Source organism: Chelonia mydas, chromosome 3 (genome assembly GCF_015237465.2).
Source record: "Chelonia mydas isolate rCheMyd1 chromosome 3, rCheMyd1.pri.v2, whole genome shotgun sequence".
Lineage (NCBI taxonomy): Eukaryota > Metazoa > Chordata > Testudines > Cheloniidae > Chelonia > Chelonia mydas.
This window is the reverse complement of record NC_057851.1, coordinates 53,845,046-53,872,950: the sequence shown is the minus strand read 5'-3', so window position 1 is coordinate 53,872,950 and position 27,905 is coordinate 53,845,046. Positions and strand designations below refer to the sequence as shown.

Sequence of the window (27,905 nt, the reverse complement as noted above, 5' to 3'; positions counted from 1 at the left end):
TAACGCATCCCAGAATGATACTGGCCATTTTTGCCGCTACATCACTTTGTTAACCCAAATTAATTTCTGATCCACTATAATCCTCAGGTTTTTTTCAACAGTACTAACACCTAGCCAGTTATTACCCATTTTGTAGTTGAGCATGATTTTTCCTTTCTAAATGAAGTATTTGCACTTGCCTTTATTGAATTTCATCTTGTTGAATTCAGACCAATTCTCCAATTTGTGAAGGCCATTTTTTATTCTAATCATGTCCTCCAAAGTTCTTGCAACCCCTCCAAGCTTAGTGTTATCTGCAAATTTTAGAAGCATACTCTCCACTCCATTATCCAAGTGATTAATAATAATACTGAATAGTACCAGACAGAGGACTGATCCCTGCAGAACCCCACGAGATACATCATCCCAGTCTGACAGCAAGCCACTAGTAACTACTCTTTGGTATGGTCTTTCAAAGAGATGTGCATCCACCTTACAGTAATTTCATTTGGACCACATTTCCCTAATTTGCTCATGAGAATGTCATGGGGGACTGTGTCAAAAGCTTTACTAAAAACAAGACATACCACATTGACTGCTTCCCCCACATCCACTAGCCTATTATCACTGCCAAGGAAATTAGGTTGGTTTGGCATGATTTGTTCTTTAAAAATCCATTCTGGCTATTCCTTATAACCCTATTATCCTCCAGGTGCTTACAAATAGATTGTTTCATAATTTGTTCCAGTATCTTTCCAGGAATTCGAATTAGGCTATGTGATAAATGAAGGGGCAGGGGGAGCTCCCTTTTATGGACATCCAGCCAGCCAGTTAGCTATAAAATCCCTGTTAGCAGCTGTTCTCTACTTGCTTTACCTGTAAAGGATAAAAAAAAAAAAAAAAAAAAAAGCCCATAGGTAAAAAGAAGGGAGTGGGCACCTGACCAAAAAAGCCAATGGCAAGGCTAGAACTTTTTAAAATTGAAACAAGACTACCCTCTTTTGTCTTTTGTTCTCTGGAGAGTGGAGACACAGAGTAGCAATTTGCAAGCAGCTTTAAAACAAGGTATGAAGAAGCATTAATTCAGATCTCAAACCTACTTACCTGAAACCCCAGCTATGTAAGTAAATCAGGGAATGTCTAGAAAGACATGATTAGGGTTATTTCTTTTATTTCTTACGGGCTTGTGGACTCCTTTGTGCTAACCCCAGGTGCTTTTGTTTTGTTTGTAACCTTTAAGCTGAACCTCAAGAGAGCTATCTTGATGCTTAATTTTTGTAATTGTTTTTTTAAAGATTTAGCAAAAAGCCTAAGTTTCAAAATGTATTGTGTGTGTGTGTGTGTGCGCGCGCGTGTGCAGGGGGAGGGGGAGGTTAGTAAAATTTACCTTTTTTAAGAACAGGATTGGATTTTTGTGTCCCTAAGAAGTTTGTGCATATGTTGTTTAATTAGCTGGTGGCAACAGCTGATTTCCTTTGTTTTTTTTCTCTCAGCTCTTCCTGAGATGGGGGTGAAAAGGCTTGAGGGTACCCCACAGGAAGGAATTCCCAAGTGTGGATATTTCTAGGGCTCCGTCTACTACAAAAATGGGTCATATTTAAAAATTTTACTAATGTATTTTAAACATTAATGTAGACAGAAAACAAAACACCTTAAAGATGTTAAACCCTGTCAAAACCAGTGTTTAAACATTTTAATTATAACGTGTTTGCTAACATTTTAAAAACACAACCTATTTTTCCAGTCTAGACAGGACTTAATAAGCACTGGCCTCTGGGACACCAGCTGAAATTCTTCAACCTCAGCAGAGTCTCCGAAAAACATTAAGTTACAGAATTCAAAGGGGGAAAAAAGGGACATTATGGAATCCAGGCCTTCCCTGAGTCCTTTGCCAAACTTACTGCCTCAGTCATGTATTATTCTTAATATATTAATGGAACTGGAGCTGCATTTTTCCATTAATTCACTATTCTGTTTTGCAAATCTTTCTAAGCAGTCCACTGAAGATATGCAGCTTTTCAAAATAGATTGACTGTGTGTTGCCTTGCTCTGTTTGTCTGTATTTAGAGAAAAAAGCATGTGCATTAGTTGATTACTAAAATGTATTCATTCTATATCCTTTTGTTCCCATATGAGTACTGTTAATAGGATATATAACCTTCCATTCTATTGATCACCATTCAAATTCCATCCCAGATTGGTAATACATTTTGCTGCCAAGCTAATTTTTTGTCAATTTGTGTGTGAAAGAAATCAAATGTCAACCCAATCATAGAGGACATATGTCTATATAATAAAAAAACCACAACTGGCACCCTTGAAAGCAGTCTCAGGAGATAAGCCAAGAATTAAATGAACACGGAAAATAAGCTAGCCTTCCACACTTCTGGTAGATTACATCAGTTTGACAAGCTATACTGGTATTATGGTGTGGTGTACTAACTGGTAGTATAGTGTGGCAGTACTAACTTTGTACTGCCACTGTTCATCATGCATTAGCTCTCTACATGAGTAAGAGACAGTCTTCAGAGATGCCTATCCAGCACTTTTCACAAGGACAACATTATAAAAGACTAAAATTAAGAACGATACATTTGTGTAACTTGAACACAGGAGTTCTGGGAGTCCTTATATAAGTCACTGCCAGGCATAATGCCCTACAGAAGTGTTATTTCTGTTAAGGGTTTTGTAGTGTGATATATATTTTGACTTGCTGGCTCTGCATCATTTACATAGTACTGCCTTCCAAAAGGTAACCTTTTAAAATGCTGTCTCAGTGGATGGCACTTCACTGTCCCTGCTCCCCATGGTATTTGATGTCAGTCCATCTATGTATTAACTGAACAATAATAGAATCACAGAAATGTAGGGCTGGAAAGGACTTTTAGTAATTATGAAAGAATTAAAGTCTGCTATTCTCTCATATAATTGTTTGTGCAGATCCTCATTGTAGGAGTTGTGAGCCATGCCCTTGTGATCCTGAAAACCATTCTAAACCAGTTTAGTCATTAGGGGGTGCATAGGAATTAGGCAGTAACTACCATTCTAAAAGGCCTGTTCCTGTAAATGTCTTGAGCTGCTCTTTCTTTCATCTAAACCATCTCAAACTCCAAGAGAAGTGGGGAAGAATGAAGGTTTAGTGTCGATTTGTAGAGGCACTATATTCAGAGAACTCTAATTACTGGGTTAATACATATTTTTCCTTTCTTCCTCATGCAATTGTCTCTAAGAGACACCCACATTAACAAAAAGTAGAACTCTAGAGGATGAGAGCTGAATGGCTAACTAAATACAAACTGAAGTAGTGCCCTCTTGAAACAAGCATGTAATGGAGTTCTATCTATTCAGGTACTCTCATAGTTCTAGAGTAAAAAAAATACTGTCGGTTATATGTGTGAATTAAATAGTGAAAGACAGCCATACTAACTCCAGTTAGGTACATTACACAGATAAATTATGGAGATGTCTGCTACCTTGGTGGAAAGGGACTTAAGGGTATTTCTGGTGTTGAACTCTTACCTTCTCATAACAGGCCTGGATACTGAGTTTTAGCCATTTGGACTCTCTGAACAGATCAGTTTCCCTTTGGACTTTTCCTCAAAGAATGAATGAATGGGGAAATGGGCATCTGAAAGGTTTTGGGTCCTTCTAAACAGTTGCTCCGGACACACTGTTTATGCACTCTAATCTCCCCAAGGATGCTATGAGACTTTGTGAAAACAAATTAAAAGTACATAGTTTGATATAGATGAAACTCATATCTGATGCAGAAACTGGATGGAGACAGATCACTTCCTATGTTTGTGAAATGATGCAGAAGAAGAATGGGACAAGGGGAAGAGCATGTGCATGGACTGGGAATGGGCTCTCTACTGAGATATCAAAACTGCTACTTTCTAGAGGATGAAGCAGTCCTGGAGAACCTGGAAATGAAGATATTTTCTCTTTGTGCTGTACCCCTTTAAGTTAACAAGCAGAATGAGGCCACTTTTTTTTCTTTTTTTTGCTGTTCAGAAGACACTCCTGCTGGGTGTTTCCATGTGATACTGGGTATAGTTCCTATGATACTTGAAGGAAGTTGTCTTTGCCTAATAGTAAGATGAAACCCCTCTAAAAACTGAGCTGCTCTGGTTTCCTTCAGTCTCCTCAAGAGTCTTACTGCTGAGCAGACTGGACTTTTGAAAAGGCAGAGGAGCAGCATTTCCCAAAGCATGGGGTGTGGACAGACTCAGTTGTTTTCTCTCAGCTTCATTAAAAATATTAGCCAGCTGTTACTGTTATGAAGAAAAACTTCAAAACTTCAAGTGTAACCTGTGCAGCAATATCTGAGTTTGCAGAGAGCCTAAAACAATAGTTCTGAATTGTGAACTCATAATAAAAAGCATGAATTCTTTCTTAAAGTGCAAACCAAAACACAACTTTAAATATGGAGTTGGCAACTGGTGCCTCCATGAGTATTGTCAGTTAACAAGGATTGATGGTATGGTATGGCATCCATCTAGGAAATAAGATCCTCCTCATGACACATCTCCTCCTTGATGTTCTCAGACAGGTTACTGAAGGCAATAATCCAGGAAGGCCCAGAATACATTACAATCAGCCCATGATGCCTATAACGCAACAGCTTGTAGTGCTGTCTAAATCCTTACCATAAGACCTTAAAGCTAGACTACTTTAAATCCTGGTTCCAGGATTGCAGAGCCCATCACACTAATTCCCACAGTGTGGATCTAAAAGTTAATATATTATATTCTGAGAACTTCAGTTACTGATGAAGAAATTTTCCTTTTAAGATGTTGCAGACTGTTAAATTTTTAAACGTAACCTGCAGCCATAACACTATTTATAGTTTTAATATTGTGTATTAAAACTTCTTTTGTTTGTTTTTCATTTAGAAGCCCACATCATCTAATTTTCTCTTCCCCCCATTTTGGTATGTTTTCCCCCAACCCCATCTTTTTTGTACCTGATTATCAAGTAATTGTATGACAGTTTAGGACAACTAATCATGTACTTTCTAGTGGGTATTATATATTCTAAAGAAATAAAGTAATATACAACATAGGTATTACCTGATTTTTGAAATTGTTAGGTTGTAAATTTGAATATATTGTATTATTTCATCTAAAAGGCGATCAGTCATGGAATCAAAATCAGCAAAGGTATCATTCTGTAGAAAGGAAAAATAATTACGTATGTTCCAAATATAGTGAGTTATTTTACATTCAGTATAAATTCTTATTAATCAAATATATAACAACTAAACACACATATAAAAACATGCATACCAACTTTGATATCAGAACACAACATTGCAGCCCCCTCCTGGGTAGGGTTTTTTGGGAGGAAGGAATAAATTGTCTGTACATCATTTTATGATAAGTATTTTGCTCTAAAGAGCACCAAAACTAATATTAACAGTACCGCTAGTCTAACCTCTATCACATATGCACAGTTCTCATCAGCTGGACAGAGAAAAGACAAACCACATATCCCAGATTAAGCCACACTGTAACTGAAATGATAATATGAGGCAATTTACTGTATGCAACAGTAGAATTTACTGTATGCACCTCTCTCTTATTTCAAAGTGTGAAAAAACGGACCTTATTTCAATCTAGGGCTGCTTCTCTACACTAATTAATAGCAACAAGTTACAGTGGCTGTAGACTGAGATCAAACGAGTTGTTTCACCTTAAATCCATTAATGACTAGTTATCTGAAGTACATCTAGAACATGTATTGTAATTGGATAAAAATCATATTAAAATGTCAGCTATACTTTTTTCAAGCTAAAGTCATTTGAAAACTATTTTAAACAAAACCAAAGATATTTAAGATTGGTAATTGCTACTGATTTATCATCATAATACCAATATTGCAATGCAATGACCAAAAAAAAAAAAAAAAAAAAAAAAGAATAAAGAAGGAAAGGCTGACTATTTTGTGGTTCTCAGACTCTGTTACATGAAACATTAGCTCTTCTTTCTTCCCACCCTGGGCTTCGCTCCTGTCAGCTAAGATGGGAAAAACTTAGGGGTGTTCTAGTCTTAATTGGTTATTATGCTGAGAAGAAGAGAGGATTGCAGATTATATTACTATACCTCTAAATGCTCTGTAGAGATGTATTAATTTATATAATATGTATAAATTATAATATATATTTAGCAAGGTCATGCCAGTTTGTATAATTGCTTTAGGGGATGTCTACACTACGAATTTAGGTCGAATTTATAGAAGTCGGTTTTTTAGAAATCATTTTTATATAGTTGATTGTGTGTGTCCCCAAACAAAATGCTCTAAGTGCATTAAGTGCATTAACTCGGCCAAGTGCTTCCACAGTACTGAGGCTAGCATCGACTTCCGGAGCATTGCACTGTGGGTAGCTATCCCACAGTTCCCACAGTCTCCGCCACCCACTGCAATTCTGGGTTGAGATCCCAATGCCTAATGGGGCAAAAACATTGTCGCGGGTGGTTCTGGGTACATGTCGTCAGGCCCTCCCTCCCTCTGTGAAAGTAATGGCAGACTATTGTTTCGCGCCTTTTTTCCTGAATTACCTGTGCAGACGCCATACCACGCCAAGCATAGAGCCCGCTCAGCTCACTGTCACCGTACGTCTCCTGGGTGCTGGCAGATGCGGTACTGCATTGCTACACAGCAGCAACCCATTGCCTTGTGGCAGCAGACGGTACAATAGGCCTGATAGCCATTGTTGTCATGTCTGAGGTGCTCCTGGTCGCCTCGGTAAGGTCGGTCAGGAGCGCCAGGGCAGACATGGGTGCAGGGACTAAAATAGGAGTGACTCGACCAGGTCATTCTCTTTAGTCCTGCCAGCAGTCCTATTGTATCATCTTATGGCGAGCAGCCAGGAGATGAGGATGGCTAGCAGTCCTACTGCACCATCTGCTGCCAGCCGAAGATGTAAAAAATCGATGGAGTGGATCAAAACAAGAAATACACCAGATTTGTTTTGTATTCATTTGCTCCCCACTCCCTCCCTCCCTCCGTGAAATCAACGGCTGACAATTGTTTTGGTGAGGTCTGTCAGGGGCACCTTAAAAAGTTTAATGGAGATTCAGTCCTGCCTGAAATACCGGGGGAGGGATAGCTCATTGGGTTGAGTATTGGGTTGAGCACTGGCCTGCTAAACCCAGGGTTTTGAGTTCAATCCTTGGGGGTCCATTCTGTGTGACAGTTGTTTTTGTTTCTCCTTGATGTAAAGCCACCCCCTTCGTTGATTTTAATTCCCTGTAAGCCAACCCTGTAAGCCATGTCGTCAGTCACCCCTCCCTCCGTCAGAGCAACAGCAGACAATCGTTCCGCACCTTTTTTCTGTGCAGACGCCATACCACAGCAAGCATGGAGCCCGCTCAGATCACTTCGGCAATTAGGAGCACATTAAACACCACACGCATTATCCAGCAGTATATGCAGCACCAGAACCTGGCAAAGCGAAACCGGGCGAGTAGGCGACGTCAGCGTGGTGACGAGAGTGATGAAGACATGGACACAGACTTCTCTCAAAGCACGGGCCCTGGCAATGTGGGCATCATGGTGCTAATGGGGCACGTTCATGTTGTGGAACACCGATTCTGGGCCCGGGAAACAAGCACAGACTGGTGGGACCGCAAAGTGTTGCAGGTCTGGGATGATTCCCAGTGGCTGCGAAACTTTCGCATGTGTAAGGGCACTTTCATGGAACTTTGTGACTTGCTTTCCCCTGACCTGAGGCGCAAGAATACCAAGATGAGAGCAGCCCTCACAGTTGAGAAATGAGTGGCAATAGCACTGTGGAAGCTTGCAAAGCCAGACAGCTACCGGTCAGTCAGGAATCAATTTGGAGTGGGCAAATCTATTGTGGGGGCTGCTGTGATGCAAGTAGCCAATGCTAATAACTGAGCTGCTGATATCAAGGGTAGTGATTCTGGGAAATGTGCAGGTCATAGGGGATGGCTTTGCTGCAATGGGATTCCCTAACTGTGGTGGAGCCATAGACGGAACCCATGTCACTATCTTGGCACCGGAGCACCAAGCCGGCGAGTACATAAACCGCATGGGGTACTTTTCAATAGTGCTGCAAACACTGGTGGATCACAAGGGACGTTTCGCCAACATCAACGTGGGATGGCCGGGAAAGGTACATGACGCTCGCATCTTCAGGAACTGTGGTCTGTTTCAAAAGCTGCAGGAAGGGACTTTATTCCCAGACCAGAAAATAACCACTGGGGATGTTGAAATGCATATAGTTCTCCTTGGGGACCCAGCCTACTCCTTAATGCCATGGCTCATGAAGCCATACACAGGCACCCTGGACAGTAGTCAGGAGCTGTTCAACTACAGGCTGAGCAAGTGCAGAATGGTGGTAGAATGTGCATTTGGACGTTTAAAAGTGCGCTGGCGTAGTTTATGGACTCGGTTAGACCTCAGCGAAACCAATATTCCCACTGTTATTACTGCTTGCTGTGTGCTCCACAATATCTGTGAGAGTAAGGGGGAAACATTTATGGCGGGGTGGGAGGTTGAGGCAAATTGCCTGGCCGCTGGTTACGTGCAGCCAGACACCAGGGCTGTTAGAAGAGCACAGGACGGCGCGGTGCGCATCAGAGAAGCTTTGAAAACCAGTTTCATGACTGGCCAGGCTACGGTGTGAAAGTTCTGTTTGTTTCTCCTTGATGAATCCTCCCACCCCCTTGGTTCACTCTGCTTCCCTGTAAGCTAACCACCCTCCCCTCCTCCCTTCGATCACCGCTTGCAGAGGCAATAAAGTCATTGTTGCTTCATGGATTCTTTATTAATTCATCACAAAATAGGGGGATAACTGCCAAGGTAGCCTGGGAGGGGTGGTGGAGGAGAGAAGCACCAGGTGGGGTGGTGGAAGAGGGAAGGACAAGGCCACACCGCACTTTAAAAGGTTAAAACTTATTGAATGCCAGCCTTCTGTTCCTTGGGCAATCCTCTGGGGTGGAGTCGCTGGGCGGCCGGAGGCCCCCCCGCCGCATTCTTGGGCATCTGGGTGAGGAGGCTATGGAACTTGGGGAGGAGGGCGGTTGGTTACACAGGGGCTGTGCTCCTGCTGCCTTTCCTGCAGCTCAGCCATACGGTGGAGCATATTAGTTTGATCCTCCAGCAGCCTCAGCATTGAATCCTGCCTCTTCTCATCACGCTGCCGCCACCTTTCAGCTTCAGCCCGCCACTTACTCTCTTCAGCCCGCCACCTCTCCTCCCGGTCATTTTGTGCTTTCCTGCACTCTGACATTGTCTGCCTCCACGCATTCATCTGTGCTCTGTCAGTGTGGGAGGACAGCATGAGCTCAGCGAACATTTCATCACGAGTGCATTTTTTTCGCCTTCTAATCTTCACTAGCCTCTGGGAAGGAGAAGATCCTGTGATCCTTGATACACATGCAGCTGGTGGAGAAAAAAAAAAAGAGACAGTGGTATTTAAAAAGACACGTTTTATAAAACAATGGGTACACTCTTTCATGGTGAACCTTGCTATTAACATTACATACATAGCACATGTGCTTTCATTACAAGGTCGCATTTTGCCTCCCCCCACCACGTGGCTAGCCCCTCTCCCCTCCCTGTGGCTAACAGCGGGAAACATTTCTGTTCAGCCACAGGCAAACAGCCCAGCAGGAACAGACCACCTCTGAATGTCCCCTTAAGAAAAGCACCCTATTTCAACCAGGTGACCATGAATGATATCACTCTCCTGAGGATAACACAGAGAGATGAAGAACGGATGTTGTTTGAACGCCAGCAAACAAACACTGCAATGCTTTGTTCTGCAATGATTCCCTACTATGTGCTACTGGCCTGGCATAGTAAAGTGTCCTACCATGGTGGACGGAATAAGGCTGCCCTCCCCAGAAACCTTTTGCAAAGGCTTTGGGAGTACTTCCAGGAGAGCTTTATGGAGATGTCCCTGGAGGATTTCCGTTCCATCCCCAGACACTTTAACAGACTTTTCCAGTAGCTGTACTGGCCGCGAATGCCAGGGCAAATTAATCATTAAACACGCTTGCTTTTAAACCATGTATACTATTTAAAAAGGTACACTCACCAGAGGTCCCTTCTCTGCCTGGCGGGTCTGGGAGGCAGCCTTGGGTAGGTTCAGGGGGTACCGGCTCCAGGTCCAGGGTGAGAAACAGTTCCTGGCTGTCGGGAAAACTGGTTTCTCCGCTTGCTTGCTGTGAGCTATCTACAACCTCCTCCTCATCATCTTCCTCGTCCCCAAAACCTGCTTCCGTGTTGCCTCCATCTTCATTGAAGGAGTCAAACAACATGGTTGGGGTAGTGGTGGCTGAACCCCCTATAAATGGCATGCAGCTCATCATAGAAGCGGCATGTTTTGTGCTCTGACCCGGAGCGGCCGTTTGCCTCTCTGGTTTTCTGGTAGTCTTGCCTCAGCTCCTTAAGTTTCATGCGGCACTTCTTCGGGTCCCTGTTATGGCCTCTGTCCTTCATGCCCTTGGAGATTTTGACAAATGTTTTGGCATTTCGAAAACTGGAACGGAGTTCTGATAGCACGGATTCCTCTCCCCATACAGCGATCAGATCCTGTACCTCCTGTTCGGTCCATGCTGGAGCTCTTTTGCGATTCTGGGACTCCATCATGGTCACCTCTGCTGATGAGCGCTACATGGTCACCTCTGCTGATGAGCTCTGCACTCACCTGCAGCTTGCCACACTGGCCAAACAGAATACCAAATTCAAAAGTTCGCGGGCCTTTTCTTGTCTCCCTGGCCAGTGCATCCTAGTTGAGAGTGCTGTCCAGAGGGGTCAGAATGGAGCACTCTGGGATACCTCCCGGAGGCCAATACCGTCTACTTGCGTCCACAGTACCCCAAATTCAACCCGGCAAGGCCGATTTCAGCGTTAATTCCCTTGTCGGGGGTGGAGTAAGGAAATCGATTTTAAGAGCCCTTTAAGTCGAAAAAAAAGGGCTTCGTCATGTGGACGGGTGCAGGGTTAAATTGATTTAATGCTGCTAAATTCGACCTCAACTCCTAGTGTAAACCAGGGCTTAGTGTATAATAAAATTAAACCTCAGATTCTGCAAAAGGATTCACTTGCATCGACCATTTTATGACCACTTAGTCTCCCCAATTACAATAGTTATCTAAAATGGCTAAGCAGTCTGTCTATATGGATACTTCTGCAGGATCAGGGTCTAAATTCATTACAATACAATAATAATGGTAACTTAAGAAAACATTTTTTAAAAATGTATACAATTTAATTTGTTGTAAGAAAATCCTTTTGTTGTTTACAAATACCTGGTTCCTCTCAGACATAAGAAAATCTATTCGTCCGCCAGGTAGTCCAAGCTCAATATAAGTCTTCACTAATCTTAGATCTGCACTATTACCTTAAAACAAACAAACAAAAAAGGTTAAAAGGCTTGCTATGACAAAAGTGATCTTGCTATTTAACAAGGTAAATATACTAATTTAGAAACAAGACAGACAAAATGGACAGACAGACAACTGCAGCACTGGCATTCCCCAGCAAACTAATGCAAATTTTATATTTTACCATATCAAAATTAAAACTAATTAAGACCTCTGATGCTGTAGTAGCAAAACCAAACACAATGATAGAATCACAATCTACAGAAATGACACAAAGCTCACAGCCATTTTAGAAAACCCAGAACTTACGTAGTTAAGTTTTGGTGACTATGTGTATAATATTTTACATTCACTGGATGTTAAGGCAAAAAGTACAACTAAGTACTAACTAATTTTGATAAAATTCAGTGAAATGAACTCAGATTGGGGGAGGAGTAAGGAAGGATTAGAGAATTTGAGGGATGGGAGAGAGAGGAGTAAGGGACCAGTTAGAAGCAGCACTACATAAGGATTAGTAAAGTAGAAAGGCAAAATGGATTATAAAAAAAGAGGTTACTGACCTGTTCAGTAACTGTTGCACTTCAAGAAGTGTTGTACACATCCATTCCACTCTTGGTGTCTGCGTGCCCTGCTGTTGGAAACATTTTCCCTTTGGGTGACTCGAGAGCCTCTGCTGCTGTGCATCACTGTGTACACGTGTAAAGGTCAGAGCTGTCCCCAGGCCCCACTAGTTTCTTTTTGCTGGAACTTCAATGTAGAGGGTAGGAGGGCAGTTTGTGGAACGGATATGTGTAACACATCTCAAAGAACAACAGTTATTGAACAGGTTAATAACTTTTTTCTTCTTTGAGTCATTGAACATGTGCATTCCACTCTTGGTGACTCACAAGCCATGAAACTCGGAGTTTATTTCAATAAAGATTGTAGAACTTGTCCAACTCTACCATTGTCGCTAGTCCTAACAACAGTATAATGGGATGCAAATGTGTGGACTGAGGATGAATTTGCCGCTCTACAAATGTCCACAACTGGAACATGTGCTAGAAAAAGCCACTGAGGCCGATTGTGATCTCACTGAATGACCTGTGGCAGGGTTACATTAGCCAGGGCATAGCACATGCATATACAGGAGGCTATCCAGGAAGAAATTTTCTGAGTGGAGGCTGATTGTAGCTGTGGCAGAGAGAATAAAAGGACAAACAGTTGGGAGGACTTCTGTCCAGGTAGAATGCCATAGCTCTTCTGATGTCCAGAGTGTGCATGCATTCCTCTTCCCTACTCGAATGTGGCTGTGGCCAGAATACAGGTAAGTACATTGGCTGGTTGATATGGCAAGAGGACACCACCTTTGTGACAAACCTCAGATGAGGACGCAGGTAAACCTTGTCCTTAAAGAAGATCATATAGGGATCATTAAGGCATGCAGCTGTTCTACTCTTGTGGCCGAGGTGATGGCAACCAAAAATGCCACCTTCATTGATAGAAGTAGTAGAAAGTAAGTAGCAAGGCTCAGATGGGGACCCATAAGTCTTGACAACACTAAGTTTAGATCTCCTGGGAGAATGGGGTCTTGCACCTGATGATACAATTTGACTAGACCTTTCAAAAACCTTATGGACATGTCATTAGAAAAAAAACAGATCAGTTATCCATTTTAGGGTAGAGAGTTGAAATAGCTGCCAGATGTACCTTGATAGAAAAGTAACAGCTTAACCTTGGTGGTTTCAGGTCCAATAAGTAATCTAGTATGTGTTAAATGGAAGAATGGGAAGGTGATACTCTGTAATGGAGAGACCTGTTGGAAAAACATCTCCACTTAGAGAGGTAAGTAGTCCGAGTAAAAGGCTTTCTACTATTTAGCAGGATCTCTTGAACTTCTTTTGAGAAAGACTGCTCTCTAATGTCTAGCAATGGAGCATTTATACAATTAAATGGAGAGATTGCAGGATCAGGTGGAGTACGTGACTATGATTTGGGGAGCGTGATGGGGCGACCGCCCCACACTGGCCTGTAAGGGGTTAATGGAGCCCTAGGGAGCCAATAGGAGAGGGGCTGCGATGAGCAGCCAACCAGGGCCTGGCAGGCCCATATGAAAAGAGCTGCAGGGCAGGACAGGTGCAGTTAGTTGCTCCCTAGAGCTTGAGGAGGGAGAACAGGCTGCCTTGCAGGAGGAAGAAAGTTAGCACCCTGGACAGAGAAGTGCTGGATAGGATCAGGAAAGAGAGAGACACCTCCTGGCTGACTGCTAAAACTGTCACGCTGAGATCCTGAGATAAGGGCGGAGAAGGTGCTGGGGCTGCAGGGATGTGGCCCAGGGAGGGGAAGCTGGAGGGGACACGCATGTGGCTGCCATCTACAGGGTCCCTGGTCTGGAACCCGGAGTAGTAAGCAGGCCCGGGTCCTCCCCTCATCCCCACTGAGGAAGTGGCTGGACACTTGGACTCCAATACATTCCCCCAGAAGAGGGGGAGCACAGAGTGTTGCACAGCTGGAGGGCTGTGTCCTGAAGAGGATGCCATGGTTCTTGGAAACGACATGGGTCCAGGCAGTGAGACATCACAAGAAGGCGGCACACTGGCTAACAGAGCTAATCCCCGGGACAGCCAGCAGGAAGCGCCCTCCATCACAGGGAGATTAGGTCCAAGTATAAAGGAAGTGAGAGTGGAGATTTCACTAATGTATCTGGAAATATCTGGACAAAGATACCACTCATGGTAACTCAAACTATGTGCTCAGGGTAATCTGCCACATCATTTTGGACCCCCGATAGGTAAGAAGCTTCCAGATCAATCAAGTTGGCAATGCAGTGCTCCCAAAGCAGAGATGCCTCAACAGAGAGGAGACAAATGGGCTCCTCTCTGCTTGTTAAGGTAAGACATTGCCAGTGTGCTGTCTGTAAGGACTAACAGGCTGTTTCCCTTGATCTGGAGCAAGATGGCACGCAAATCTGACAGCTTTCTGACATTGAAGTGTAAAGCTAAGTCCTCTGCAAACAATAGACCCATGATTCTGTAGAGAATCCAGATGGGCCCCCAACCCAAAGGCAGATGTGTCTGACACTAATGTGAGCATTGGTGTCATATGGGCTAAGGGAACATGCATATGTACACTGGTGGACAAGTCCAGCCAGTCAAGGGAGGAAGGGACATGAGAGGGTATCCTCACCACTATGTCTAAATTGAGACAGCTCGGTGAGTAGACTGAGACTAGCCAACCCTGAAGAATTCTGAGGGGCAGTCTGGTGTATTGAACCATGTATGTCCCAGAAGCCTCCAACAGTTTCGTGCTTTTGGGATTTGTTGAGCTTTGAGATCTGTAATAACTGATCAAATTGCCTGATACTTTGATTTCAGAAGAAAAGCTCTGGCTTGATTCACGTCTAGTACAGCCCCCATAAACTCTGTTCTCTGAACTGGGGAGAGGAAACTTCTCTGCATTGACTAGCAGTCCTAAAGCAGTGAATGTTGACTAGATCAGAGATACACTGAACCACACCTGCAGTCTGGATCCGCCCTTGACAACCAGTTGTTCAAACAGGGATAAACTTGGACTCCTGATCTTCTGAGGAAGGCAGCTACTACTGCAATAACTTTTGTAAAGACCTTGAGAGCTGCTGACAGATCAAATGGTAGTACAGTGAACTGATGATTTTGATTCACCAGAAATCTGAGGTACTTCCTGTGAGCTTGGTTGGTTGGTTGCCACATGGAATTAGGTATCTTTTAAGTCAAGGGTAGCACACCAGTCTCCAGGAAAGGGACAACAGAAGCTAGAGTGACCATGCAAAACTTTATCTTTAATAATTTGTTGGGTTGACGCAGGTCTAAAATTGATCTGAATCCCCCATTGCTTTCAGGATCAGGAAACAGGGAATTAAACTCCTTCCCTCTGTGGCAGCATGGAACCTCCTCTATGGCCCCCAACTGAAGGAGAGATTGTACCTCCTGAAGGAGGAGCTCCCTGTGAGAGTGGTCCCTGAGGAGGGAAGGGAGGGACAGACATAAATTGAACGGTATATCCCACTTCCAAAGTGCTCAAAGACCCACTAGTCCAAAGTAATTCAGGACTAAGCACTGTGGAAGTGGGACTGTTTGCAAATGTAACAGGGACAGGGTCTGGAAATATGGGCTCCCCAACTGGCCCATCACACTTGCTGCTGGCACTTACCAGATACCTAGAAAGGCCCAGAGCTGGAGCTGAAGCAGCAGGAGGGTGAGGCCTGCGGCTATAACCTCTGGACTTCTCTGAAAGGACAAGATGAGGATGTGGAGTGGGACAATGGTGCGTCTACTGAGAATGATAGTGCTTTCTGATTGGGGAAAGCATGTACAAACCCATGGACTTAAAAGTGTCCCTTCAGTCCTTAAGCCCATGGAGCTTCCTGTCTGTCTGATCTGAGAACAAAGAAGGACCCTCACGAGACACGTCCTAAATAGTATTCTGCATTTCACAGGGGAGACCAAAAAACTGTAACCATGAGGCTCTCCGAATAGCAACCCCAGAAGCCATGGTCCTAGCCGTTGAGTCTGCCACTTTCAGGTCTGCCTGCACCAAAGTTCTCATTACTAGTCTACCCCTGTTCTCCATGGAGCCCCATAAATTAAAATCATAATGCCCCAGCAGAGCCTGTTGGTTGGCAATTCAAAGCTACAATTCCCCACTCAAAATAAAACTTCATGCCAAACAAGTTCAGTTTATTTGCCTCGTTTGATTGGGGGTGGGGGGGGCCTGATGCGCGCTCTCATTAGCCGCTGTAACAACAAGCAATCCTGGAGATGAGTGGGAATAAAAGATAGTCAAATTCTTGGGAGGACACATGGTACTTTTGCTCTGCATGCTTTGAGGTGCAAGACAATGAAGATGGGGTCTGCCATCGTGTCTTCATAGGCTCTAATATCACCTCGTTGATTGGCAGTAGCACACTAGGTGGACCTGTCATTGATAAAATGTCAGTCAGGTGATGAGAGGACGCCCTGACCTCCTTGATCTGAATGCCCAAGTCTAAAGCCACACTCTTTAACAATTCCTGGTAGGTCTTGTAATCATTAGGAAGGTGTGAAATTGCCTCCAAGGAAAGAAACTTCTCCAGAGAGGATGAGCATGAAGCCAAGACTGGAAGTAGCTGAACTTCCACAGGTTGTTCCTCTTCTTCCTAAGCGCCTCTTCTTGACACTCACTACTGGGCCCGAACACTTGAGATGGAGCAGCTTGGTGAAAGGACTAACCCACCTGGATTAGGGCACAGAGTAGACTCGACAAGAAGAGGACGCAGAAGTTGGGGGAACCCCCACGGGTTCTAAAATGGCCATTGATAAGGGGCCAAGCTCCAGTGACCTCCTGGCCATGTTCCCAGTAGCTCCCACTGTGGGGTCACGAAGGAATGTGGAGAAGGAGAATCTAGGTGGGGAGCGGTAGATCCTGCTCTGAGGCTGAGAGATATAAGATGCCACTTCTGAGTCAGATGAAGAGGAATTCCCCTTCCTCCAATCATGGAGGGGTTGCTCAAGTCAGTGCCGCGGACTGGAGCAGAGAACTTGGCGATGGGCAGAGAGTCGCAATCATTGCTGGCTTCCCCTTAGGACAGTACTGATGATCTGACTCTCTGGGAAATAAGCAGCTGGTGTAGCATTGCATGCTGTATCGCTGGCGTTAGTGTCAGCTGTTTCACTAGTCCAGAGGGATGCGACTCCTGAACCACCAGTGACACCAGTACTCAGAGGCAGAGTAAATTCCTTGCTGCTGCAAAGGACTCTGGGGTAGTTGGCACTGAGACCATATCTGTCTGCTGCGATGCCGCTGAAGTTGATGCTTTTGGCACTGGACTCAACAGTATCTTCTCCAGCACATAGCCAATTGTGCTGAATTAGACACTGATTTGGAGGAGGCGTGCTTAGATTTCAGTTGCACTCCACTCGACTACCTCTCACCCCTCTTTCCATGCTTGGAGGGTAGAGATTTTCCCCTGGTCAGATACTCTTTGGAAGATTTATACTTCTTCCGAGGCAAAGGTGAAAGAGTCCCAGGACTCCGACAGTTGTGGAGGCGCACTTCTAACTGAAGCTAAGCACTTGACACCAGGTTCGACCGGGATAGCTCCGAGGATGGTCTGAGCACCACCTCCATTAGCAGCAACTTCAGCCTAGCCTCCTTATTCTTTGTTGTCCTAGGCTTGAATTCCTAGCAAATCTGGCACCAGTGTATTTGCTCCTCCCTCACACTTAACTACAGTGTGGATCGTTCACCAGCATAGGTTTTGAGCAGGAAGCTCATGACCTGAAGCCCAGCAACCGGGGCATGCCTCAGTGCCGGCAGCAGAATACATACACACACATAAAATTTCGTTTTTTAAAACAAAACAACTAACACTTACTAACTATAACAAGTACTAAACTACAACTATACCATATATACAGAGAAGAGACACAATTGTTCTGCAATGAACAGGGGTTCCAATGACCATCATGAGCAGTAAGAAGGAACTGAGGGAGGCCGGGGGCAGCTCTGCCCTTTATACCTATACGCAGTGGCACACAACACAGATGGTGCTTGAGCTGCCCAACAAGTACCACTGAGGGAAAAAGTTTTGACAGCTGTTGGTGGGCACATAGACACCAAGAACAAAATGCATAAGTACAATCACTTGAAGAAGAATTATAGAAATGTTGGGCTGGAAGGATCTCGAGAGGTCTTCAGAGTACTTCCCCCTGCATTAAGGCATGAGCAAGTATACCTAGAGCATCCCTGACAGGTATCTGTCTAGTCTATTCTTAAAAACCTCCAATAATGGGGATTCCAAAAAACTTCTCTTAGTAGTCTATTCCAGTACTTAACTATCCTTATAGTTGGAAACTTTCTCCTAGTAACTAACCCAAAGCTCCCTTGCTGCAGATTACTTCTTTTCCTACCTTCAGTGGGCATAAAGAACAATCGATCACATCCTCTTTATAACATCCCTTAACACATTTGAAAATGCCCCTTCAGTCTTTTCTCAAGACTAAACATGCCTAGTTTCTTAATCTTTCCTCATAGGTCAGATTTTCTAAACCTTTTACCATTTTTTGTAGATCTCCCCTGGACTCTCTCCAATTTGTCCACATCTTTCCTAAAGTGTGGCACCTCGATCTGGACACAGACTCCAGCCGAGGCACTACTCGTGCAGAGCAGAGCAGGACAATTACTTCCTGTCTTATACAACATTCCTGTTACTATTCCCCAGAATTAAGTGAGCCTTTTTTGCAACTGCATCATGTTAGTGGCTCATATTCAATTTGTGATTCTCTATAACTCCCAGATCCTTTTCTACAGTAGTGCCGCCTAGCCCATTATTCCACATTTAGTATTTGTGTGTTTGATTTTTCCTTCCTAAGCGTAGTGCTCTGCACTGGTCTAAGGTGAAATTCACCTTACTGTTTTCATACTACTTCTCTAATTTATCAAGGTCCTTTTGAGTCCTAATCCTGTCCTCGAAAGCACTTGCAACCCTTCCCAGCTTGGTGTCATCTGCAAATTTTACAAGCACACTCTCCAATCCATTATCCAAACCATTAATGAAAATGTTGACGAGTACCAGACCCAGGACAGACTCGTGGGGGAATGCACTAGCTATGTCCTCCCAGTTTGACAGCAAACCATTGATAACCTCTCTTTGAATACAATTTTTCAACCAGTTATCGATTATTGGAAGATAAATAACATTCCTGGGAGTGCTACAAGAGGGATATAAGGATCCAATGAAAATGGTTTAATTGGCCTCCTGAAGATTCCTCTTACGTTGGGGGAATCCCTTGGTGGGTTGATAACCTAGGGATAAAAATACCTATACCCTGGCTACACTACAGCTTCCACAGTTGCTACCATCAGTAGATCTGCTCCAGTGGTGAATTACACATCTGAATTTTGCCAGGGAAGAGAGCACTAAAGGTATTGATATTTCTATTTTTTGGTTTGAGGTTCACCATATAGTAAAAATATTGTAGGATTAAAAGAAAAGGGTACTCCATTTAAATGATCATATTTATTATGAAAGGCAGTTCCTGATAGGAAGGAAGTTGGCTAAAATCTCCAAAGTAAGTTTTTCTAATCATTTTTTAAATCACTAGACGAGGAGGGTTTGAGATGAGGTACAATAGGGAACAAGGGCATGGTTCTGGCAACAATTTATTATGGATGGGTTAATTGCTGTATAATTCTTGGCATTACATGGTGTTAGAAAATCTGGATGGGGGAAACAGCATCTCCCAGCCCAGTGCACAAATTGAATTAGACAGATATTAATAATGAATGCTCCCTAGACAGAGACATGAGTAGAATCTATTTGGATATTTGTTTTTAAACATGGAAGTCTGACAGCTGAACAGGAAGGATGATTATGGTATATAGGAATTGCTATATCAGATCAGACCAGTGCTCTATTTATTACGCTGTCTTGTTTCCTTAACTGGCCAGTACCAGATGCTTCACTGAGAGGTACAAAAAACGCTATAGTGGACAACTATGGAAAACCTACCCAGAGGTGAAGTTTCTCCCTAACTCACACCAGTTAGTAGTCTGCTTATATCCTGAAGCAGGCAAATATATTATATCTAAATTTTTAATCCTCCCTACTTTAATGGTGGATGTTCTCATTACCAGAATAAATGTCTAATCATTTTTTGAATCCTACTAAGCTCATGGCCTCAATGCTATCTTGTGTCTATGACTTTCACAGGTAAATAGCTGGATAAACACACTTTTCTTCTCCTTGACAATGTACCTATAAAGCTTTTAAACAACAACAACAAAAACAGTTATTAACCTTTCTGTAACTGTTGTTCTTTGAGATGTGTTGCTCATGTCCATTCCATGTTAGGTGTGCGCACGCCGTGTGTACCATCACCAGAGATTTTTCCCTCAGTGGTATCCATCAGGCTGGCTCTAGCGCCCTCTGGTGCTGAGTGCTTATGTGCTGGTATAAGGGGAACTGCTGGCCCTGCATTCTCTCAGCTCCTTCTTGCCGGCTAACTCCAACTGAGGGGCAGGAAGGTGGGTTGTGGAATAGACATGAGCAACACATCTTGAAGAACAATAGTTACGGAAAGGTTAGTAACAGTCTTTTCTTCTTCGAGTGCTTGCCCATGTCCATTTTACACGAGGTGATTCACAAACAGTACCCAAGGAGGTGGGCTTGGAGTTCATGGTCATGCAGATTGCAACACTGCTCTCTCAAACCTGGCATCATCTCAAGCCTGCTGTGTGATGGCGTAGTTGAAGAAGGCATCATTAACAGTCTGAGTTTAATTTCCCTGTCCTTTGTCCCAGACCCGAGGGCCAGTCAGAAGTTGCACTTCTGGTGCACATGGGACCACCCAAAGCAATGGACAAACGTAGAGTGGCCGTAGCTCACAAGTATAGCCTCTCAACAGGAGAGGTAGTATTTGAAACCTGGCAAGCCAGACATGCCCTGCCACGAAGACAAGGCTCCGAAAAGGGAAAAAGAGGAGGAAAACAATCCTCTTACTATTTAATGCTAACTAACTTTAACTAATACTAACAAACAACTATAGTGTAAACTAGAATATGAAATAGCTGAAGCACTCTCAAAATGGACATGCTAAAGCTCCATCTCAGACCAACGCGGTAGAGAAGGAACTAAGGGTGGTTCGCCTGCGCATTACTATATAGCCCCAGTGTCTGGGACAAAAAGGCACAGGGTGCATGCACAGGCCAAACAGGCGCTGCTAATGGAAAAATCTCCAATCAAGGGTTCAAGAGGTGCATGCATACTGAACTGGAGCACTCATAGGGACACTGCTCGAAGAACATCACATTCTTAATTCATTTTAATGAATATTTGTTTCAACATGGTTTAACTCAGAGCTCAAAACAACAAAACCAAAACTTGATCTTGATCAATTGATCTGTTATTCAGTAACAAGCACCACAGCATACCATCTAGGCCATGAACACAGACTATGAGATGTATTCCATCTTCTGAACCTTCATCCTCTTCTGTGCTGAAATAAGGTGCTGACGAAGCCAGTCTGAGAACATCACTATACATAAATCCAGGGAGTTTAAGTTGCTTTAATTCCTCTTTAGCCTGGAGAAAACTGGAACAAAACAGTGCTTACTATAATAATTCTGTTATATACCTTATTAAAATCCAATAAATGTAGGGTCTGCAAGAACATAATTTTCCACTGCTCTTTACTTAAATATTTCATTTATTTAGTTCATATAAAGCATAAAAACCATTTATTCCAGACTCAGGCACCCATGACAAATTATTAAAAAAGTGCAATCCAAGATAATAGTGCCAAAACAACAAAAGTAGTCAGTCCCCAAAATCCAAATTTTCCACCTCAGATCTCATGAAATCCTGTTCTCCCCAAATAAAGTCCCCAGCCACAAACACAAGCTCTCCATCCTTCAAACACCTGTGCAAATTGGTCGGCTTAGAGGCATATCATAAAGGTACACAAGATTCTAGAGTTATTCCTGTCAAGTGCAATAAACAGCATTCATCTAAATGAAATATTAATGTGAATACAACTGGGTTTAATTCTTTCTTAAAGCCTGATCTGAAGCCCATTGGAAGTCAAAGTAAGTACAGACTCCCATTAACTTTACTAGACTTTGGATTAGGCAGGCACTTAGGCCTGGTTGCACAAAAGGAATTAGTCATTGCAATACTGAGCATCACAGCAACATAGCTACCTCCTTTCGCAGAGGCAAGTGTTATTAAGCCAATGGGAGAGCTCTCTCCTGTTGACTAAGAGCATCTCCACCACAAGCACTACAGTGCACGACTGTAAGTACTGTAGTGTAGATGTAGCCTAAGTCTAGACTGCAGGGAGATACCTATCTCTGCTAGCAATTCACAGCTGGGAACTGTCTTTGGAGTTAGGCATCTATGTTGTTTTAGCAAGAAGAGGATAGGGTCCTGGGAAGGAGACCGTCCTTCAACATTTCCCAACATTTCCCAGCTGTTAGGGTACTCACCAGGGACATGGGAGACATCTGGTTCAATTCCCCCTTTCACCTGAGGGGTAAAAGGAATTTGAATAGAATCTGCCACCTTTTAGGTGAGTGCTCAACTATTGGGCTGTGGGATATTCTGATGTGAGGCTCACTTCATCTCTCTTGTTGAAGCTACTGCACTGTAGATAAATAGTGCATGACAGTCATTTGAGCAGAGAGACTGTTTCTTGAATGACTGCTCTAACCACCAGACTAGAGTCATTCTCATTCTTGTGCACATGTGAGAGAGAGACAAGGTGAGTGAGGGAATATCTTTTATTGGATCAACCTCTGTTGGTGAGAGAGACAAGCTTTCACAGAGTTCTTCAGGTCTGGAAAACATACTCAGAGTGTCACAGCTAAATACAAGGTGAAAGCATATTTCAAGGGACCATACAAGGTGAAGTGGCCAGTTACACCTCCCCAGTCATGCATGGAAAAGGTAAGCTCGGGGAGGAGTTTTAATGGATTGTAGATTGTTGTAATAAACCATAAATCCAGTGTCTCTATTCAGTCCATTATCTTTGAGAGAGAAAGGGCAAGAGTGAGAGCATACAAGCATGAGAATGACTCTATAGCCTGGATGTTAGAGCACTCATCCAAGATGTGGGAGACCTAGGATCAAATTGGAGTTTGAACCGGGGGGCCTCCCAACCTCCTGGGGGAGCATGCTAACCACTTTGCTAGAAGTTACAAGAGAAATCCTCGTCCTCCCCCGATCTTTGCTGTTTTGTGTGAACTCATCTGGGGGGCCCAATCTGGCAGGCAGCATCTGAGCACACCTATTGGATTGGGCCCCACACTCAACTTAGGAGGCCAAATGTTAATCATCCTCCCATGGTTTGTGAATCGCTCTGGGTCTTAGGCAAGAAATAGATATCCAGGTGCATAGAGGGAGGCAGCAGGGCACCTATTCAGAAGCAGAAACATAGTTATCTCGGAAACTTTTACTGTAAAAATGTAGGTGCTGAGTTATTTAGGCACCTACAGGGTTAGGTGGCAGCTGAGTGGGAATTTTGTGAATCTTAGTGGAGCCTAAAACTGGTACGTAGGTGCAGGTACCAGAGGGATAAAGAATGGTAGGAAGGCCTAACTCCTTTTGTGCATCCAGGCCTCAATCTCTATGTCAGATGAGGATGGAGACAATGCTTGGAATTGCCTACCAGCAGCCACTTGTAACAAACTGAACAATTGGCACTGATGTGCTCCAAAAGGAACCATGTACCATCCTCGTTAGTAGAGAAAAAGATCATTATGTGAGGTCTCACAAGTGAGAGTCAGGAAAACAGGGGATGCTAAAATCACTTCACCATAAAAAACAACCCTATTCTAAGTGCCCTTGTCCATGCTTATTTATATTTGATTACTGTACATATAGTCCTTAGTATAGATGCAGACTTTATGAATTACTATACATCTATAGCTCTAATAAATGTAAATGGAGAGTTTTTTAATGCTCCCATTCTTTACCAGTAGGGGGTTGCACACATGGTAGCTTCTGTAGACTGAGCACATTGCGCCCACCAGGGGCTTCTTACATCCCTCTGTTCCTCCCCGGGCCCCACAAGCACCTTGTAGGCCACCTTCCCATGCCCATTCATTTCAGGGTCTCTCTGCTAGTCCCATCATCCCCTCCCTCATGCCTCCGTCTGTGTGCCCCCCCCATGTCTCCTCCCACATATAACTGGCTATTCCCCCCCGCTGCCCCCTCCTCCCCCAGGTCTCTGTGTTCCTCCCCATCCCAACTCCAACTCCCACCACCACCACTACAGTGTCTGCTCCTCCTTCCCAGGGCTTCTCTTCCCTCCCTTACCATCTCTCCTCCCCAGTTCCTGCTTTCCTTTTCCCAACTCTACTCCCCAACCCTGTGTCTCTGCTTCCACGCCCACCCAACCCCCCTCTGGGTCCCTGCTTCCCACATCACCACCACTCCCTCGTCCCCAACCAATCCCTTTAAAGGTCCTGCTTTGCCCCTCATCCACTCACCCATATTCTAGGTCTCGGTTTCCGCCCCTTTGCCTCCAGGTCCCTCCATCCACCCGTCCCCATCCCCCCCACTTCTCTCCACCCCCGATTCTACCACCGCGACCCAGACCTCCCCAGGTTCCTGTTTTTCCTCCCACCATTTCCTATCTTCTGGTCCCTCATGCTTCTCCCACTGGATCCCCACTTCTCCCTCACCCCGTCCCCACTTCCCCCTTACAAACCGTCCCTGTAAAGCTCTCTTATTTCTGTTACAGTCTGCGCTATGCACAATGTCCCCACATGGCAAATTAAGCTGCTACCTCTGATATGTAGGCAGTAAGGGGGCAGGAACAGAAAATTTCCTTTGCCTGCAGCACTGGAGCAGTGGGGGGGCCCTGATTTTCCCCTGACTCAGCCTTCTCCTGTATTCCAATTTGCTGCAAAAATTAATAGGTTTGTGCCCCTGGATGCCTGAAACATTCCCTGTAATTTTGGAATTGGTGGGATGTAGTGTTCCAAAGTTATTGTGTTACAGACAAACAGATGACAAAAAATTGCCATTGAGTTGAGTGTTACACCTCACTTTGCTTGATCACTTATGCTGGGCAGCTTTTAGTTTTGTTGTCTTAAACAATTTTGTAAATCATGACGGGGCCTTTTCCTTTACCTACTATGTTAAGTTTTCATTTTATAAAACACTATGTTTCTTTTCTCTAAGATCCTGAAATATTTCTGTTCTATAATTCCTCATTTTAAAATGTGTTTTAATGTAAATTTATTCAATATATATAAATCTTAAAGTTTCAATTTTGCTTTAAACTTGCCAAACAAGGTGAGATAAGTAGATGTGATAACTGGAATTCTGTGTCAACATACGCTTTCTAACAACCCTCTAAAACCTGAAAAGTTAGCTGTGTGTGCAGGAGAAAATAAATCCATAATTCATCAACCTGGAAGATATCTTGATCAAAGACCATGTTTCTTTCCCCTCTGAATACCATATTTTAAGTTTTTCAAAATTTAAAGAGACTTTGTTTTAAAATGATCACTTACGCTAGCATTTGAGGTTTGGGGGAGCTTTCATACCAGGAAATAGGTGAAGCTGAGCTGCAGGATGTGCTGCCTGGCTGTTTTGTTATTGCATCAGATTTGCTTTTTGAAGAACATATAACACTGCAAGGAGAGTCTCTCAGCACAGAGGGAAAAGACAAACAACCAGGAGTACAGATAGGAGCCATATTCATTCCATCTCTTAGATGCTCGCTGTCAATCCTTTCAGATCTCAAAGCTTTTTCTTCCATTAGACCATGATTCTGCTCAAAGTCAGCATTTGTATCTCCATCTAAAATATTACTATAATCCGTTTCCTCATAATACCCATTTTCAACCATTTCTTGATCCCGCTCCTCCTCCTCCTCCTCCTCCTCCTCCCGTTGTGAAGAGCCAACAGTTTGTTTTTCAGATTTTTCCTTTTGAGGACTATCAGGATTGCTGTTGTCAGTAGGGAAAATATCAGAAATATCTGTACTGCTTCTAGAGCCAAAGTAGTTTTCTACAAGACCTTGTTTCACAATATCGATACTGCTGGTTGATGAGAGATTATTTGCATCTGGGTGAGTCTCACTTTCAACTGTTGGCAATTCCTCAGTTGTTTGCCTTAATTCTAAAGGTTCGTTATGTTTTCCCTCATTTGTTTTCTCTACATTACACTTAGCATTACTAGATACTGAACCTGAAACAACACATGGTTCTCCCAGATAAATAACTTCTGAATGTAATTCAGTTTCTCCTTCTGTAGTGTTCTGATGCCTATCAAGGCTTTGAGAGTCCTTAAAAACTGTGTCAAAGTTTGCACGTGAGCTGTAATTTTTCATCTCAGTAGATATATCTTCATCTGAAGCAACTAACTGTAAAGAATCTTTTATGTCTGAAAGTGAGGAATGCAGAGAGACAGTTTCATTGTGTGGATGCCCTGAAAATACAACACACTGTTGCTGTAAAATGATATTTGATTTTTTACTGTCATCACATTTTGGCAAATCAATTGTTCCCAGATCTAATATAGTTTTGCTGTCACTTAGTTGGCATTCAGGTACAAGTGATATCTTTGAATTTTCGTCAGGTGAAAGCTCATCATCATCTGACGGTAGAGAGTTTATGGATGTCAGGGATGACTGTATTTCACTCAATGCACTAGTACTCTCAGTACAATAGCTTTCTATTGCATTTTTTATGTAATCTGGTTTTAGTAAAAGCTGAGGAAACAGTCTTTCACTGTTGTAAGCACTTTGTCCTTGAATGGTTTCAAAAAACACATCAGGGTTGGAGTGTGTTGCAAAAGAGCTTGGTTCACTTTCTACACCTGAATCTGAAAACCTAGATGAGGCATAAATGACACTAACATCTGGTAACTTAACCGTGTCTCCACTTACGGCAACATGAGTCTCTTTTGTAGAAAGAGCAGAATGATTGCTTTTTATTCTTGTCAAGGCATCTCCAGTATGTTGAAAGTTCATTTCTTGGACATCGTCCTTTTCAAGCACCAGTACCTGTTCCCCCGAGTTAGTTTTACTTCCAGATTCTGCAGTCTGAAAGTTGGGCACCTGTAAATTCTCTCCATCTTGCAAAAATTCTGCCCACAACCCAGTACGAACAGTCACTTTCTCCCCTTCATAAGGATTCTTGTTATTTGGTTTGACCTCAATTGTCCTCACTCCTGATGAAGTTGGCTGACAGCCAGGACAACCTTCAACTGTGCTTCCAGGTGTCAAGATGCTATCCACCTGTGTAACTCCAGTACCTGCCTGGGAGGTATTAAGTCTGCCAAATATGGCAGAATTTGCACAATGAGAGATCACAGAGCTACACTGGCTTTGCAGAATATGGTCAGTTTGGGCAGATTTTTGTTCAGTTCTAGATGGCAAACATCTAAATTCTTTTTGACTTATTTGCCTCGTGCAGGTCCTTGTGTCACAAGCAAAGCCATCTATTGCAGGATCCAGTCCTTTCTGATGAGATGAAGGCCTGCCTTCATAGCATTTAGAGACATCCTCTGGTGCTGTGTTTTTCAAACATTTGTAGCCTACCAAGACCACAGAGTCCTTTGAATTCTGTTTTACTATTTTTTTTGTGTTTTCAGTTTTCATTGTTTTCATTAGTTTAGTAACCTTAACTTTGGATTTATTTACATCTTCATTTTTCCCTTTCAAAGACTTTGGTAGCTGCTTTTCACTTTCTGAATGCCAAATGTTGGAGGCACCCGCAGCTCTGATTTTCAACTCTGGGCTAGAAAAACCAGCTACAAAACCTTCTTCGGCCTCAAATTTATCCAGCTTATTGGACTCTGACCTCTGAAGATTTTCAACTGCTACCCAGGGTACAGCCAAATCTTTTACCAAAAAAAAAAAAAAAAAAAAAAAAAAAGTGAGAAAAGGAAAGTACAGTTTATAACAAGATTATGCAAATTACTGAAGCTATACAACTTTCATTACGAAATTTAAAAAAAACTTTACAGCTATTCAAAATATAAACTAGATAAACATTTCAAAGGAACATTTCTCTATAGCTAGAAAATATATAGAAAAGTGTACTTAATTTTTCTAT

At 43.2% G+C, this 27,905-nt stretch overlaps 1 protein-coding gene across 5 annotated transcripts in view; it reads right to left on the bottom strand.

The window, feature by feature from the left end:
* Positions 1 to 27,905, bottom strand: part of FAM135A (family with sequence similarity 135 member A) — a 145,473-nt gene that overhangs the window by 12,328 nt on the left and 105,240 nt on the right. For 4 of the 5 annotated variants that reach the window (XM_027832720.3, XM_037894284.2, XM_037894283.2 and 1 more), the window contains 4 exons: positions 25,356 to 27,690; positions 21,267 to 21,427; positions 11,265 to 11,356; positions 5,052 to 5,149 (listed from right to left, as the gene is read on the bottom strand). In XM_027832720.3, the coding sequence (XP_027688521.2) occupies positions 5,052 to 5,149; positions 11,265 to 11,356; positions 21,267 to 21,427; positions 25,356 to 27,690 (2,686 nt within the window). Of the gene's footprint in view, positions 1 to 5,051; positions 5,150 to 11,264; positions 11,357 to 21,266; positions 21,428 to 25,355; positions 27,691 to 27,905 lie in introns of those variants that run through there. The other variant, XM_037894285.2, reaches the window with a different exon arrangement.